The sequence below is a fragment of the Protopterus annectens genome, chromosome 1.part0, assembly GCF_019279795.1.
Source record: "Protopterus annectens isolate FY-2018-M chromosome 1.part0, PAN1.0, whole genome shotgun sequence".
In the NCBI taxonomy this organism is placed as follows: domain Eukaryota; kingdom Metazoa; phylum Chordata; order Ceratodontiformes; family Protopteridae; genus Protopterus; species Protopterus annectens.
In genome coordinates this window covers 413,952,464-413,971,239 of record NC_056725.1, presented here as the reverse complement: position 1 = coordinate 413,971,239, position 18,776 = coordinate 413,952,464, and the positions used below count along the sequence as shown (strand labels likewise).

The window sequence follows — 18,776 nt, the reverse complement described above, 5'->3', positions numbered from 1 at the left end:
CTTTGGACATAGATATGTATGAAGAAATGAATGTGGACTGGTGATGGGAAGTGTGGGTAACAATGGATGTTAATGAAGGGAACTTTTGGCATAAAGCAAAAACTATTATTGTGAATGGCAAGACTGGGTTTCTTTGTTATTGCAGTTACTGAAAACATGTTATTTTTGCAGTGATGAAAATGATTTCATACTACAAGACTGCAATAAAAGGTAGAGAGAATGTGGGCAGCGGGAACATAATGTAAGAAAATGAAAATCATTCTGCAGAAGATGTAAAGAATCTACACATTTGTGGTACGACTGCCACATACTGGAAACGGAAAGAGAAGATGAAGATGAACATTCAGAAGAAAGACAAATGGAAGACGTTAAAAAAAATGTTTAAAAAGAATGTGTTAAAGGGAAGCGAGTAACAAAGAAAAATTAGAGAATGAGAATATGGTTAGAGAAGAAATGATTCAGGATGATGAAATTATGATCCAAGAAGAACACAGATTTAGAATTCTAGAGGTTAAGGAAGAAGAAAGAGGAGATCTGGAGACAGGGGAAGAACAAGAACTGAATGATAAAATAACAGTAGGACAGACAGTTATGAGAAGGAAAATAAAAACAAAAAGGGAAAACGACGACATATGGAGTTTGGCATTAAATTTTAAATTAAATGACATTAGACATTCATTGGTAGTTGAACGATACAAAAAAAAATAAATAAATAAAATAAGAATGAATCTGTTTGTTGGATACCAGATGCAACAGTGAAGAAAAAAGGGAGAGAAGAAGCAACATGGGAAGAAAGATTATTTGGTGAGTAGAAAGTAAGACATGTTCCGAGACAGGAATTTTGATACAGAATGATACGATAAAAGTGTTACATGCCATAATTATAATACCACGTGATACATGAATGAAGAAAAAGGTGTAGAAGACTAGTGGCAATGTATGCATCTATTAAAATGGCAGGCAGAAAAAAAAAAGTTTGCAATGATAAAAAGTGTGTGTATTTGTGAATATGTCCACAGTGGTGGTAGGGGATTTTAACAGCAATTTATAAAAGGAAAAAACAGCACAGGATATTAAGATGCTAGCAGGGACAGTAAAAAGTGGAGATTTAAAGGAAGGAAAGGAAGAAGGATGGACATGTAAAAGGGGAAGTTTGAAGACTAAAATTGATTACATATTATACTCAAAAGCCATGAAAGAAATAGAGTGGCATGTAGAAATATCTGAATCTTTTGACCACAGAACAATATGGACCAAACTTGAGGAAGAAATACAAATAATTAAAAGAATGGACAGAGATTGAGAGATACAAATTTCACAATGAATGACATAACTAGACAAGAAAGAAAAAGACTTTTGCATCATCATATAACAATCAGACCATTCTGTATATGGACATAGTGTGCTGTATATAAAACTAAAACATAAAAAAATGTTTATACAGAAATGAAAACGAGGATGAACAAAATAAGGAATTTAAAGAAATAATATACAGATATGATAATGAAACAGAACACAGTAAAGTAGTGAAATATAGTTAAATGTGAAGAACATAGAAAAAGTCAAAATGCTGATTAACATTATTTTTTAAAAAGAAAGAGGATATTTCATCTTATTTAAGGAATGAAGTTAAAAACAGAAGGAAAGAATGAGGTAATATGAGATAAAAAGGTGAGGTAAAACAAAAGACGTGAGACAATGGAAAATTTTGGAAGTAAGATTTATGAGAAAGAAGTACTAGTAGAAGTAAAAGAACAATGACAGAAGAAAGTTAAATGAATATCTGAAAGTGTGTACATTTCTAGAAGAAGAAGAAGAAGACATTAGAAAGGAAGTGCTAGAAAAGTTTAAGAAAAGAAGATTTAGCACAAGGATTTTAAATAGATAAAGACAATAAATGAGTGGAGAAAGGAAAGAATAACAGATTTTGTTGAGGTAACAATTTATATGGAAGAAGGATGAAAGAAAAGATACAAAGAATTGGAGGCCAATTAAGGTAGTACCGATTATGAAATGCAATCTTTCATAAATTGCCTTTTATGAAAATATTACAAAAAAGGATGGAAAAACATTTTGGATGAGGTTATATGGGATGGTACTTACAGAATGCAAAAAATTAAGTGAAAGAAGTGTTAATAATGAAAGAAGTGCTTCAGATAACACTAAAAAATAAAAACGTTACTAACATGGCACAGCATAAGCTTTTGTGACACAATGAGAAAAAATTTTAGAAGCTTATGAGGTATGACAAGGAACAAGTAAAGTTATAAAAATCATAGGTGATAATTATGGTAAATGGGTGGATAAGGCAAGAAATAACAATTACAAGAGGGATAACAAGCAGGGATGCCCATAGAGTATGTGTGTGTTTGTTTGGCTATGAATACAATAATACAAATGTGTATGTGTGAGATGGAACAAGCAAGAATGGAGATGGAAAAGGCCTAATTTTTGACACACACATGATTTGGTCCTTATAGGAAAAATAATGGATAAATAAGTGAAATTGTAATAAGAATAGAAGAGATATGAAAACAGTTGGATTACAGTTAAATAAGATGAACTGTAAAAGACCTGGTGATATTAAAAGATTAGGTGGAATATGTTTTACAAGAAAGGAAATAAAGGTTTGGGGTGTAATTTGTACACTATGAAAGTCAATGGAGAGAGAGAGAGATTATGGACAAAATAAAAAGGGTTACTACCTTTGTGGAGTAGCTTTTATCAATAATTTCAAAAAGTATGCATGTTAAACACATATGTTATAGGAAAGTTGGCCTACTTGGGGTATATACGTCTCCTACCTGAATGGGAAAAATATGGGAAACTTACTTCAGATTTTTTTGAGCTTCAAGACTAAATCCAGTAAAATGAGGGGTGATAAATGATAACAATAAGAATGTGAATCCACAATGCAAAAATGAATATTGGCCACCACAAGAAAAAACGAACTGGCCAGTGTTTCTACTTTTAACAGTTTATTAAAATAACAAACAAGTACGAGAATCAGCAAAACTATGCTTTTCACATCTCAACTTTTCTTGTGGTGGACAAAATAAGAATGCGATTAAAATCTAAAAAAATCCAGTGGTGTACTTAGCATCAATGCACTTATTTTGGGTAATGATAAACGCACAAAAAAAAGAGAGAAAGAAAATGGTGGGGGAATTTTGATTCATAAATGTAAAGAAGTATGGAAATGTCCAGGGAAGTAAATATTGTGGGAAGAAATATCCAGGGAATTGTTATGGCTAGGCTTGTATAGTCCCTAGGGCCGACAGCCTAGTACCAACCTATGAAAGAAAAAGGAATGTACAGAGGAAAATGAATACGTAAATAAGATTAGAGTATGGAATATAAAAATGGATGCAGCTGAGTGGGGATAGAAAAGAATAGTTTTCCAAAAGTGTATTATACCATTATCTGATATACCCATGGAAAAATTAAAAGATGAAAAAAAAAAATGCTACGAAAGACAGAAAAGTTTTAATTTTTAAGAAGTGAGAAAGTTTTGTAGAGAATTTTATTAGATAAATTACTAGTTAAAGGTAAAATAAAATCTAAGGTAATGCAACAAAGTGTAATGAATAAGAAACTATGAAACACTGGAGTGTAAAAAACACATTTTTATAAAAAAATAATAATGAATATAAATGGAAAGTTTTCAGAAATTTAAATATAGACAATACCAAATAGAAAGCATGAAATGTAAGAAAATGTGATGTTGATAAATATGATAATATATTATTTCTGGCAATGTGTATACAATGTGTATATTATGGAAAAGAAGGTGTGATGTATTCTTGTATAACAAAAAAGAGAATGAAGCTCTATTAGCTGAAATCTGAAGATGAATCTTGAAAAAAACAGTGGAGAAAATAGAGGAACGCAAGAAGTAAAAGGGAGGAAGAACTGCATTTTGGTTTTAGTTTAAATTGACTTATGATGATGGAACAAGTGAAAATGCAAAATGTGCAATAAGAATGTATAATACTGTAAAGTATGTATTCTATTAAGTTATAAAGAAAGTATGGGATTGCTTTATTTTTACAAGTGCCATGGTATCCTTTACATCCAGCTAAGTTACATCAGTTCAGGCAGATGGGGCCTCAGTCTGATATCTCATTTTAACAATGGCACACTCAAGAGTACAGTACCTTCTTGTACTTCACTGCAGCGTCGGTGTGGGAAAAATTAAACCAACTACCTGATATGGGAATAGAACCCACAGCCATCTAACCTTGCAGCACACTGAATCAAACACATAAACACACAAAGACATACTCGGTGGCTCTGAGTAAAAATTTACCTAAACAGCAGAGGCCTCCAAAGCAGACACCCAAACAACTGCTACCTCAAGACACCCCACAAGCAACACATAAACCACAAAAGCAGTGTGCAAAGCAGTCACAGCCCTTAAGGCCAAATACAACACCAAACATACTTGTCATAGGTGACTCCATAGTCAGACACACTGACGTCCCACTCACCAGGCTGAACAAGGAGAGGGTCACAGTAAGCTGCCTATCGGGCGCTAGAATCCGCCACATAACACAAGCACTCGGGTCACTCCACAGCAAGTACAAATATGACACAGTCATTGTCCATGCTGGTGTGAACGACCTGAGACGACCTCCCTGGACTGCATGAAAAGAGACAGAGGAGCTCTCTGATTATGTAGCCCAGGCAGGTATGACCCTAACCCTGAGCAGTATCCTTCCTTCACCAAGAATGATGCCACAATATAGAGACAAGATGATCAGCTTTAACAATTGGCTTAATGTCTGGTGTCATTCAAAGGGGATCCAGTGTCTGTCTGCCTGGGATGACATGCTTGACAAGCCACGCTGCTTCAAGGGACGGCTTGCACCTGTCACCCTGGGATTCGGATATTGGCTAAGGCTCTTGCCACCCCATAGTGCCTTTTTAGGCAAGGCTCAAATTCTAAACCTACCACCCTAGAAAACAAAAATGGGAAGAAATTGAGGGTAATGCTGCTCAATGCCAGAAGTCTAAATCTCAAAATGCACGCACTCGAGGCCCTTCTCAGTATGGAGAACATCGATGTCTGTGCTGTAACTGAAACCTGGTTCAAGGCTCCTGAGAGCACCCGGCACCATTAGGTTTTACCTCATATCATGCCCGCCCCAAAACCCGGACCACTCCACAAAAGGAGGGTGTATCCATATTCATAAAGGATACTCACACCTCCAGGTTGGTGGCAACGCATGAAGCTCGGAAACCATCCAGGTGCAACTAACAATAGGCAAAACTGCTCTACAAATTGTAGCATGCTACAGGCCACCCTCTCAAACTCAGGAACCCCACACAGCCTTCCTGAAGACACTGGAGGGTATAAATGTATCTCCAAACACCATCATATTGGGTGACTTCAACTACCCGAATATAGACTGGGAACATTACTCAAGCCCTAACTTTCTAGCCCAACGGTTCCTGGAGTTCATAAATTCAAATGCCATGGAACAGCTAGTCACTGTTCCCACGAGAGGAGAAAATATACTAGATCTCATTGTCACAAACATGGGGACAAAATGCTCCACACCGAAGTATATCCCTCATTGGTGAGATCTGATCATAAACTAATCTCACTGGAAATCCACATTCCGCCCCCACCCCAAACAAAAAAGACCATAGTGAAGAACTTCTCTAAAGCAAACTTCACACTACTCAAGACTGGTGTGGTATCCTTCAAGGCCCCTGAGTCAGAGGAAACCACAACCCAAGCTGCGGAAGCCCTTACAAATGCCTTCTATGAACACCTCCAGGACTGCATGGATCAGGCAATCCCAAATAAAACCAAGACTCTTTCCACAAAGGGCAAACGTCCAGTCTGGTGGACCCCAGCCATTAACAAACTTTACAATAAGAGGAGAAAGCTATTACATGATAGAACAAAATCCATAAAAGGGAAGTCACCCTGATCATTATTAGTAAAAATTATGAGCACTCATAAAATCAACTAAGGCCAATTTTGAGAGAAAAATTGCCATGGATTCAAAGGACAATCATAAGGCCTTTTCAGCTATGTTAGGAACCTGGGTGGAAACTCACAGATATGCTCAGAATTAGTCCAAAATGATACAAAAATCACTGAACCCACAGACATTGCCAACATACTGGCAGACAGGTTCAGTGCAAACTTCACCCCCTCTCCCCTAAAGGAGAGATAACTATCCCAGCCGAGTGTAGCCTCCCGGACATCTCAAATGCGCAGGTGAAAGCTGCTCTCTCTAAAGCTAAAACACAGCATCAATGGGACCGGATGGTGTCCCCGGCTGTGTGCTACACGAGCTAAATGAGGAATTAAACCCGCACATAAGGCAGCTGTTTAATCTCAGCCTTACCACAGGATACGTGCCCAAGGAGTGGCGACGGCAACTGTGGTCCCACTCCACAAAGGTGGCCTCTACGGACCCTGGTAATTAGGCCCCCATAAGCTTAACAAGTCTAGTCTGCAAAGCTATGGAGAGGATCAAAATGGAGCTCATAAACAAAGATATAGGGGACTTGCAGACATTGGACCCGACCCAGTTTGGCTTTGTCAAGGGAAGATCATGCCTTTTGAACTTGGTCGACTTCTTGAAATAGTCACCAAGGCCATTGATGAGGAAAGGCAGTCCATACAGCCTACCTTGACCTTGCAAAGGCTTTCGACACAATACCCCACTCGGGTATTGTAGAAAAACTTACCAGCTTAAATGTAAACCCATATGTCACAAGATGGGTTGCAAACTGGCTTAAGGACAGAACCCACAGGGTTAGAGTTGCTGGCGCTGTGTCAGACTCCAAGCCGGTCACAAGTGGTGTCCCACAGGGCTCGGTCCTTGGCCCCTATTGTTTGGCATCTACTTCTCAGAAGTACAGGCCAACATGGGAGGACTTTGGCTGACAAAGTTTGCAGATGACTGCAAACTGGGCCATAGTGGAAAGTGCATCGGACACTGATATCCTTCAGAAGGGACTCACGGAAACAGATAGCTGGTGCCAGAGCCATGGCCTGAAGTTAAACGCCAAAAATGTATAGTCATACCCTTCGGGAAAAACAAGGTAACCCCAAGCTACCATATAGGTGGCAATCCACTAAGCACAGAAGAGGTTATCAGGGACCTGGGGACCCAGGTTGACAGTGGCCTTTCTTTTGACACTCACATTGCTAAAGTGGTTAGAAAGACCTTCTACATTGCCCACCTGATCATGAAGGGATTCACATCCAGATCTAGTGAGGTCATTGTTCCCCTGTACTCTTCACTTATCAGACCAATGATCGAGTACAATGCCCCATTCGGGATGTATCTCACCCGACATCTGCAGCAATTGGAGAGACCCCAAAAGTTCCTCACCAAAAGGATAAAGGGACTCCAAAATCTGTCATATGCTGCCAGATTGAAGAAACTCCAGCTCTATTCAGTCGCATACCGTCTGCTCATAGGTGACATGTGCCTGACATACAAGGCCATGTCCAACCCGGAATTAATGGACATGCTCCACCTCAAAAAATCCAAATCCACCAAAACCACTAGAGCAAGCGACTTAAACCTTAGCACGGATATAAATAGGACGTGCTGGAGGGATAGATTTATCACTCAGAGACTCCCTATGCTGTGGAATAAAATCCCGGTCCATGTGAGGCAGAGCACCTCGCTGACTCTGTTCAAGAGAAATCTAGACCTGTGGATGGGAGATCGTAGGTTTACCCCGGGAATCATCTCTGGGTCACTGCTGGACAGAGGCACAACAAACTAATGGGCACAGTATTTTTTCATATAAGGGGTGGCGTAAGCCACAATAATTTGGGCTAGGCTTATAAATGCCTTAGGGCAGATAGCCTAGTATAAACCTATGAACCTATGAACCAAAGGTGAAGGTGCTAACTGTTGAGCTACTGAGCATTAAAAACACCCTGTCTATTGAATCTAGTAAATTTCTTGAAAGAGTTAAGGAGGTTGTAGATGGTGGCCAAGCAGTACATGCATTGACTCTTGACCTGAATAAGGCCTTTGACACCATTCCCCGTATCATACAACAGCTAAATGCTTTAAAAGTCAATCCATATATAATGAAATGGACAGTAAACTGGCTGAAAGACAGAACCTACACTGGGCAAGTTGTAGGTGCCTCAGCAGAAAGTGTGAAGGAGACCAGCAGTGTCTCTCAGGGGTCTCCTTTTTTGGTATTTACTTCTCAAATTTCCAAGCAAAGAGCCAAGATCTCTAGCTAACAAATTCTACAGTTGATTGCAATATGGGGGTTGTTGTTAAGTCACTCGATGACATCCAATCCCTCCAGAATAAACCTGCCCTAATAATCTCTTTGTATTTTAAAACTGAGCTCAGACTAAATGCTGAAAAGTGTACAGTCATCACTTTTGGTAGACAACCTTTTCTACCGTACTGTCTACATAACACAGCTCCACAAACTGAAAATGTAGTAAAGAACCTACATGCTTGGGTTGACAGCTCCCTCTCTTTTGACCATAATGTAAAAATAGTGTCAGGAAATCCTTATATTTAGGCCAGCTAATTGCTAACATAATATCATTAAGGTCTCAAGAGATAATCACTCCTTTATACTCAGAACTGACTATGCCAACTGAATACAACACCCCCTCTGGATTTATTTCACTAAACATAAATAATTAGAAAGACCCCAAAGGTTTCTAATCAAAATTAACATAGGCCTTACGTTCATGAGCTACCAAAAACAGGCTGGAAACTTTATGCATTTATTCAGTGTCTTACCCAATTTTGTGTGGTGATCTTTGTCTCACTTACTAAGTCATTAGAGACCTGACTGCCCAGGACCTCTTGTTTCACTGGAAGTCCAACATCCTCATGAATACTAGAACCAGGGACCTAAATCTTCATGAAGAAATAAATAAAACATGATGTAGGGGACAAGTTTATAATCCAGTGCCTCACAAATTTCTGGTATAAACTTCACCCATATATTAAGCAGTGTGACTATCTTCCTTTAAACGAAAACAAGATAATTGGATGGGTATCCATAAATTTACTCCAGAACTGCCCAGAATGGCCTTCCTGGAGAAAGAAGACACTGCCGTCTGAGGGACACCAGTGGCAAGACAAGAATGGTCATGGAACTCAGTGGCCTTGGAATATCTATGAATCAATAAAGGAACAAATCTGTTTACGTCTGATATGGGGAAGTTGATGGTCAGCAGGCACAACGGGAAATAAACCTAGAAAAAAAAAGTATTCAATAAATTTAGAAACCAAAGTCAGAAAAAAGGAGACAATCCCATACGATCAAAGCAAGAGACAAGTGGAATGAAAGAAAAAAAAATCTCATTAGCAAGTGAGAGAATAATACCTGACAATAAGCAAGCTATTTGATTTACGAAGGGCATTACAACTGTGACGTCCCTGCCCTGACCCAGTAATGAAGGAGTCTCAATCCTCACCACTGGCAACAGCTAGGGGATGTACACACAGGGAGGATGACAAGTACACACACAGTAAAGTGCAATTTTCCTTAACAACACAGAGAGATCACAGTCAGTCTGGGGCTGATGGGGCCGATTTCTCCCTCTTTCTCCAGATTCCCAATATCCTCACTGGCACAGCTTCAGGGTTGAGATCTCAGCTGAGTGGCAAGCCAAAACCTCCAGAACCCTCTCTGTCCAGCCAGTGTTTTGTGTCCCTGCCCAAGTAGTGGACACACACACACACTTTGAGATTTGATTTATATGCAAACACACGCACACATGCCTGTGAAAGGCTGGCACAGGTTTACTAGTTATGCCCCCTTCTGCCCAGACTATAAGGTAATTCTCATTAACACCAACCACACTTATCAGCTACTTTTAAGGCCCTTAACAAAGGGTGTCCAATCCTACTGTGTAATGTTACTATTAATCCAAATGGTAGTCAGACCACGACTTGCACGGCTATTGGAGTGGCCTGTACAGTGTCACCAAATACATATGCAAGTACTTTTAAGAGTTTAACTATGTCTCACAAATATCAGCCACAAAGATAGGTTTAAATATATTTAATAATAAATAATGAAAAAGAACAAGAAAATACTCAATAAATCAACACAGTAACTTTCAGAGTTCAAAATCACAGGAAATTTAACATTGCAGGACAGTCTCAAATAAATACAGAAAACATCTAAACAAATTAATCTTTACTATATTCCTATATATATCCAAGAGATACTGTTCCCTAAATCTTACTCACTGAGCAAGCCAAGTGCAGATGGTGATGATGAGTGAATGTTTCCAGGTCAAAGACAAAATACAAAATGCACAGTCTCTCTCTGAGAGAGTTCTTAAATTAATATCAAATATTACTGATGGGTTAGTTTGGATGACATCACTTTTTGCCACCTGACTTCAGTTTCCAAGCTAAACACCTTTTGTCAGAGACTAAAAGAATTTAGCAACTCTCTTTGAAAATACATAGCCTTCAGATGTCTGCACCTGCTAGAGGACAAAAAAAACCCAATAAAACACTTACAAAATAATGGAGAAGGCACCCTAGTTCTAGACATCTTGCCTCCTTGCTGCATTGAAACTAACTTTTATAGCACAATAGTAAAAGACTTTAATTTCAACTTATTTTCTGGATATAGCTTTGAAGCTCAGTGCTGTGCAAACCATGTTCAGATACTTTTGTATGAGCAGTTTAACATACACATAACATACAGTTCTGTATAAAACATATCAATATTCACAAATGACATAGAATTATTTACAAAATTCCAGATAGCTGGGCTGGCAACATAACAATAAATACAAATGATCACCTAAGAATTATTTACAAAATTCCAGATAGCTGGGCTGGCAACATAACAATAAATACAAATGATCACCTAAGAATTATTTACAAAATTCCAGATAGCTGGGCTGGCAACATAACAATAAATACAAATGATCACCTAAAAATATTTCAGTCTTACAAAAAGGAAACTGAGTAAGAATGAAACTAGACCAAAGTCAAGATTTTAGTATGTCAATACTGTAATTAGATTTACAGAGTACCCATGACTGTATCTGCTGCCAATTCCTGATATACAAGTATACAGGAAAAGCAGAAAACGTCTGACTAAGCTACTGAACCAATGGATAATCCATTGTCTATGACACAAAGAACTACTGGCCGTTCTGGAGCTTCAGATACCATTACTTGCCACATCAAAGTGAAAGCATCTTGATGTTAGATGTTATTACTCACTGACCCAACTGAGCTAGCACCAAGCTTTCCTCAGACAGTCAAGTTGCAGACAATAACTGGCTAGGCTGAAACTGGCACACATGGCCAGTTAGCCTAGCATGAAGACATGAACCTTATGAAAAACAACAATTTTAAATCAGCCTGCTGCACCTGAATATTCTAGGTTTGGTAGGCTGTTTAAAAGTCTATTTTTTAGTTACTGTATGAAGCACACAGTTTATAAACGCTCAGTATACATTTTTCAGAAAAAACATGACTTACTGCTCTTAGTACAAGAGTGTGGATCCCACATAAGGTAAGTCAAAGGTAGTGCTTACTTACTGAACAAAATTTCAGTCCTTATGTGAAGTAAAGCTATTGAGATTACTGTGTCATGTGAACCTTTTGTCCCACCATCTAGAAGCTTAAAATCAGTCATCTCTCAACCAACTGTACCTTAAGTTCATAGAGGTTTACTAGGCTAATGACCACAAGGGCCTTTTTAAGCCTAGTCATGCATCCCAAATCTCTGACAAGTTCAGATAGCCTTGATAAGTGTAAGCATGGGCCTGGGAGAGGAACCATTTACATATTGCCTGTGTCCATTAGAGACATGGGTGCCAAACCAGAGATGCATTTTTGGTTTCCCATCCAAATGTCCAAGTTGCACTTGAATTGGGTTAAGGAGGAACTGTGCACCTCATCATGAGGAATGCTTTTCATTTTGAGTCTAAAATGTCCACGTTCCTTAAAGTTCCATAGTAAGGTTTTGTCACATATTCATCGTCACATATTCAATGTTAACATATTTTTACTAATATCGCTGGCATAGAAAACAATCATATTAATTCATCAACACTGAACAATTAACACATTAATCATCTTGTGAGCACCCTAGTTGAAAAAGTTTAAGTTTTTGTATTTTGCTTACTTGTTTAACATTATGAGAGACAGTGTTCCACTTTCTGGAGAAGAAAGACTGAGGCCTATGACTTAAACAGACCTTTCAGCTTTTCCTGAGTTTTGACTCAGGATTTTGCTCTATCCCTCCTGACTAGTTATTTGGGGAGAAAAAGGGTTAGAGCCTTATTAATAAATAACGACAATCCTTACAGATGCAGATTTATTTTATTTCAGCAGATGCATGTTAATTCACATTCTCTTTTTTTGATCTTTCACAGGTTCATAGGTTGGTACTAGGCTATCGGCCCTAGAGCCTATACAAGCCTAGCCATAACAATTCCCTGGCTATTTCTTCCCACAGTATTTACTTCCCTGGACCCCTCCCTGTCTAGCAGGCCAACTGACGTGATCCCCCGGATGAATTTCCTATCTCCCATCCAATCATCAAGGTTCCTTTTGAAGAGGGCCAAAGAGGCACTCTGCTTGACATGTATGGGCAGTCTATTCCAGAGTCTGGGGAGTCTCTGGGTCAGGAACCTAGCCCTCCAGCATGTTTTGTTCATTGTGAGTTCTAAGTTAATGCTGCAGTTGGCACAGATATGTAAGGAGCGGTTTCCAGTAATCTATGGATTGATTACCCTCACCATCAGTTGCCTAAATGTGTGACACTGAGCAGGTCACCGACTGACATACCTCTTAACTGTCCAGATTTTTGCAGAATTCTAGATTTTTTCCTTATATTTTCGATGTTTTGCCAAAAATTGTGACTTTGACAGATAATTCAGTGTCAGAAAATAATGACACATATTTAAGTATTTGACTTCATACGATTTATAAAATTCGTTCTAATATTCTGTCAGCTTTCTAAGTTTGTAAGAGTAATGTTTTAAAAATCCCCCCCCCCCCATTTTTATGGCTTTTCCAGATTTCTTGCTTAAGAGGTCGAGATGTAAGTCACAGATCAGTTCTCTATCCAATCCATCCCCAACCCCTTTTTCCAATTTTTGTACGTTGGTTCGGGGTGTCAGTTAAACGGTAACAATCATCTAAAGTCTAGATTTACACCGCCAGATGGCTCTTGCACACTACACACTCAACTCTCCGGCCAATTAAGATGTCCAACCCAAAATGGATGTCTTTGGAGTATGGGAGGAAACTGAATCACCCGGATGAAACTCATGCGAACACAGGGCGAAGTGGACCTGCCAACTATGCACAAAGGCACTGCAACAACCAATCGGACTGGGAAATCTCTTGCTGTGAGGTAACAACGCTACCTGCAGCCGCCTGCCACTGTGCTGCTCCTCGATCAGTTTCCTTAGTGTTAACTGGAGTAGAGAACTGACAGGTCACTTCTCTATCTCAGTTAACAAGTATAAATAAAAAACGAGTTGAACATTTGAAAGGTATGCATCCCAATCTTTCCAAACTCTATATTTTCAATCTTAGTTTCCCCAGAATACCCCCACTACTAATACTCTGCATGACTGCATCTGATACTTAGTCGGAAACCAAACGTTTTTCTTTTGCCATTGCTACTATTATTTATGCAAACGTTTACTATTCGTACTGCGTGTATAGAGAGTATTTTATTCTATGCTTTTTTAATTATGCAAATGTTTTCACTTTTTTATGTAAAGCTTTTTGACTTTCCAATTACTGGAGCTCTTCTCCCAGAGCCTTCGCTGTGCGTCCAGTCGGACTTTCCAGGTTAACAGATGTAAAATAAATAATATATACATTTAAAAAACCGTCACTGAGCAAACAACGGCAGTGACGCAAAACATATGCGCTACATATTTAAATGTATAGTACGAGTCGGGCAACTAAACAAAAAAAAAACTTTCAGAAAATTGTTTTGATGTTAGTTATGCTACTCAAGAATACAGGTCGCTAGCAAGTAAAGTCAAAATGTAAAAACCGTGTATTCCATACCTTTCTCTGTGAGCTCAGGCCGGCTCACATGTTCAGTCAAAACAGTGCCTATGCCTTTTATCCATTGTACAATAGCTCCGTAAAATTTAACATCATCACGACCACCCCGGATCGAGCAACAAAAGTAAATTTTCATGCCGTTAGGTAGACATAAAGATTGCACTCGAAACGAAGTCACGGATATAACATGCAATGTACTTTTCTCACAGAGCTTGGAGGGTCACAGATGTTTCATATAGTGGCGCTCATAGGCTGTGGAGTAATATATTACCACGTGTTTGTGGGTGGTGTAGGAAAAAAGTGTAAAGTTTTTGATTTAGAGCGTTTCGGGTGTTTTCATTCTTTACAATGTGTGGTTTCGGGAACTAGATGGGTGTGGGTTTGCGTTTCTTTTGTAAGATTTCCTTGTCTTACAAATTAATAATGCAATTTGCAAGCAGCCGCTTTACATATATTTAATGCCATTGTCATGTTCCTTTTAAACATACCTATCTGTCCCTGATTTTGACTCAAATTTTAGGTCTGTCCCTCTTAAAACTGGCAACTGTTGGAAAAAAAGGTGGTGAACTGCACTTAATAAATAATGATAGTTGTTACAGCAGTTACAGACTTATTTCTGCTCATTAACTGCATATTAATTTACATTGTCTTTTTCTGTCAATCCCTCAAGCTAATTTTGCTAATATTTTACAAGTGTCCCAGATTGTCCCTGATTATTTCTGGATTTCTCCCTGATCGAATGAGAGCTTGAAAAGCCTAAATCTAATATGCGACATGATACATCAACAAAACCTGCCAGAGGCTGTCCCATCTCTGGAACAAGACTTCCCATACACGTCAAAGTACCTTGCTGAGTTGTACACTTGGTGTTTGCTACTGTTGCTACAGATATCATGTGGTTTAGTCCTACCATCCGTATGCTGCAGAAGGTCTCATAGAGAAAAATGTCTTTCATAGCCCAGAAAACAAGGGGTAGATTCCATCCTCAGCTGGTCTGACACTGAGCAGAGGGGTAGCTTTTGAAATTTGTGGAAGGATTATTGAACTATGTGGTAAAATAGCCACCCAGGTGAAAGATAACCACAAAATCGTCTTCAATTAAGTTAAAAATATCAGAAACACAATTTGTGTGTAGATCTCATTGTAAATGGAGCCAGCTGTACTGAGCCAGAAGATACAGCAAACCTACTGGCCGATAATTCTGCTCCAACTTTACTCCTCTCTTCCTCTCAACCTTCCCTCAGGAAATATCATCAAATGTAACTCCCCCTGCTATCTCTAGGGAACAGGTCCTTAATCCTCTCTCTAAAGCCAAGAACACTGCATCAATGCACCCAGACAGTATCCCAGGATGCCTTCTAAATAGCATGAAGCATGACCTATCAAGGCCTCTGGAATTGATATTAACTATAGTCTCCAAAGAGGCTTTGTACCGCATGAATGCAAAACTGCAACAGTAATCTCTCTGCACAAAGGTGGCCCATCTACAGACCCCGAAAACTATAATCCCATAAGTCTCACTAGTCTTATATGTAAAGCCATGGAAAGAATTATCATGGAAATGATCAGTAGTGATATAGTAAACCTCCAGACACTGGACCGACCCAGTTTGGTTTCATCAAGGTCAGATCATGCCTACTCAACCTGATGGACTTCTTTGAAAAGGTCACCAAAGCAATGGATGAGGGCAAATCGGTTCATACTACCTATCTTGTCCTGGCCAAGGCATTTGACCCAATATCCCACTCTGGCATTGCTGACAAACTCAAGAGGTTAGGTACAAACCTGTACATCACCCGGTGGATAGCCAGAGGCAGGACCCGAAGTTAGAACTACAAAGAGACCAGTTACACGTGGCGTATTCAGGGATCAGTCCTTGGCCTGATCCTTTTTGGCATTTACTTCTCTGCAGTTAAGGCCAATGTCAATGGTCTCTGGCTGACTAAATTTGCAGATGATTGCAAATTAGGAGTTGTCATTGAATCCCACACTGACACAAATGTTCTCCAGGAGTGGCTGACACAGACAAACAACTGGTGTCAGAGCCAAGGACTAAAACTAAATGTCAAGAAGTGCATAATAGTATCCTTCAGTAAGTCATCCACCCCTGGTAACTATCATATTGACAACACACCCCTTAGAGTTGACCCAGTAGTCAGAGACTTAGGGACACACATTGATAGTAATCTAGGCTTTGACCATCACATGTCTACAGTAGTGAGGAAATCCTTCTATGTTGCACATTTTATAAACAAAGGTATGGCATCTAAGTCCAAGGAAGTCATTGTTCCACTGTATTCGACATTCATCAGACCCATCATTGAGTACAATTCCCCTTTGTTATGTACCTAACCAGGCATATCACAGACGTTCCTCACTAGAAGAGTACAGGGCTTAAGTAAAATGTCCTTTGCAGACTGCCTCAAGGCTCTATCCCTGTATTCTGTCTCCTATCGGCTTTTGAGGGAAAATCTATGCCTGACATACAGGGCATCATCAGACCCCACTCTAATGGACCTCTTGCATATCTGCAAACCAAACAGCACCAGATTTAAATTCTAAAGACGTAAACCTTGCATGTGATATAAATAGGAGCTGGTGGAGAGACATGCATGTATTCCAGAGATTACCCCGTCTCTGGAACAGGCTCCTCATCCATGTGAAGCAGAGTTCCTCTCTAACTCAATTGAAGTACAACCTGGACAATTGGATGGGGAAAAGGAAATTCATCCCTGGTTTGACACCTATGTCTCTAATGGACACAGGCAACCTGTAAATGGTTCATCTCCCTGGCCCTAGCTTGTAAATGTTTCATCTCCCAAGCCCCTGCTTACAGTTATCAAAGGTATCATAACTTGTCAGAAATTTGGGATGCATGGCTAAGCTTAAAAAGGCCCTTGTGGTCATTAGCCTAGTAAACACCTATGAACTTATCAACCTGTGAAACAACGGCCAACGCACTGCAGTGCTAATTGTAAATTATATCACATACTCAGACTCAGAGGACATAGCCAATCTACTAGAGGAGAAATTTAGTTTAAACTTCACCTTTCTCTCCCAGTATTCTCAAATTACATGCCCATACATTCACCCCATCTCAAATCTCCCAAGAACAGGTTCTGTATACACTACCAAAGATCAACACCATGCCTGTGGCACTAGATAACACACCAGGCTGCCTATTGATCAGCTTGTAACATAACTTATCTGATACCCTACAGAAGCTATTTAATATCAGCTTCAAAACAGAATTGTGTCAAATGACTGGAGGACAGCAACAACCATTTTCTTGCAACAAGGTGGAGCTTCACTGGACTTAAGTAATTATAGACACACAAGCCTGGCCAGTCTTATCTGTAAGGCTATGGAAAGAATCATTATGGAGTTAATAGAAAAGGATATATGTAACCTACAGACTCTTGACCCAACCCATTTCAAGTTTGTCAATGGTAGGTCCTGCCTACTTAACCTAGTCAACTTTGAAAAAGTTAGTGTAGCAATGGATGAGGGTAAAACAGTATACACCACATACTTAGACCTCTCAAAGGCATATGACACCATTGTAAACATAAAAATAATAAAAAACAGTCACCAGAGAAAAAAATCAATGGTCTTCCACTTTTAATATGCCAACAAACACAGAAATACCAAACAACTAAGCGCTTTCACCAGGCTACAAACCACTGGCTTCTTCAGAGTTGGTGTATTAAAAGTGGAAGACCATCGATTTTTTTTTCAGGTGACTGTTTTTTTATTATTTTTATGTTTACAAGTTTGCTGTTTCCGTTTGAAGCATATGACACCATCCCACACTCTAGTATCATAGATAAACTCCCCCATATATTTGTCAATCCCCATGTAACTTGGATAGCAAGTTGGGTCACAAATAGAGCCCAGGAAGTTAAGGTGGGCAGGTCTACCTCCACCAAAAGACCTGTTACCAGTGGTATACTCCAAGGTTCATTCCTTGTGTCATTTCTCTTTGCTATTTACTTCTGGTAGGTCAAAGCTAGTGTTAAGGGTTGACCAAGTTTGCAGGTGATTGCAAACTTGATGTAATCATAAAGTCCAGTGTGGACACCAACATATTTAAAGATGGCCTGTCCAAAAACTAAAACTAAATGTCAAGGAGTGTATAATCATATCCTTCAGTAATCATGACTCTCCTTACAGCTATTAGATTGATAACACCCCCCTGAAAATTGATCCTGAAGTTAGGTATCTAGGAAATTATGTTGACAATGAACTGTCCTTTGATCACCACACTTCCACTGTTTTAAGGAATTCTTTTATATTGCATAGCTTATACTATAGGTATTGCATCCAGCACATGAGATCTATCGTACTTGGCACTTAGGCCAATCACTGAGCATAATGCTCTTTCTATATGTACCTTTCCAAACACTTGTCATAACTGGAATGACCACAATGCTTTCTCACTACAAAAAAAAAAACTATGCAGATCATCTTAGAGCTTTGTCCTTCCTCTCATTGTCATACAGGTTATTGAGAGTCAGTCTATATCTTGCTTCATCAGAGCCTATTCTATCAGACCTATTACACATTCACAAGTTCAATGATATCATAAACACTTGCTCGGGGGATCTCAATCTCTTTTGCAAAATAAACAGAAGATGTTGGATGGACAGATTTGTATTGCCAAGTTTACCTCTTCTATGGAACCATCTTCCGCGTCACATAAAGCAAAGCAAAGTTTTTTTCTTACTACATTCATATGTA

At 39.1% G+C, this 18,776-nt stretch overlaps 1 protein-coding gene across 1 annotated transcript in view; it reads right to left on the bottom strand.

Moving 5' to 3' along the window:
- The window catches only part of DNPH1 (2'-deoxynucleoside 5'-phosphate N-hydrolase 1), a 180,958-nt gene extending 166,683 nt beyond the window's left edge, over nt 1-14,275 (bottom strand). Inside the window, exon 1 of the mRNA XM_044060282.1 lies at nt 14,037-14,275. Coding sequence (XP_043916217.1) covers nt 14,037-14,172 — 136 coding nt within the window. The 5' untranslated portion in view covers nt 14,173-14,275. The remainder of the gene's footprint in view (nt 1-14,036) is intronic.
- Between the last annotated feature and the right edge of the window lie 4,501 nt (nt 14,276-18,776).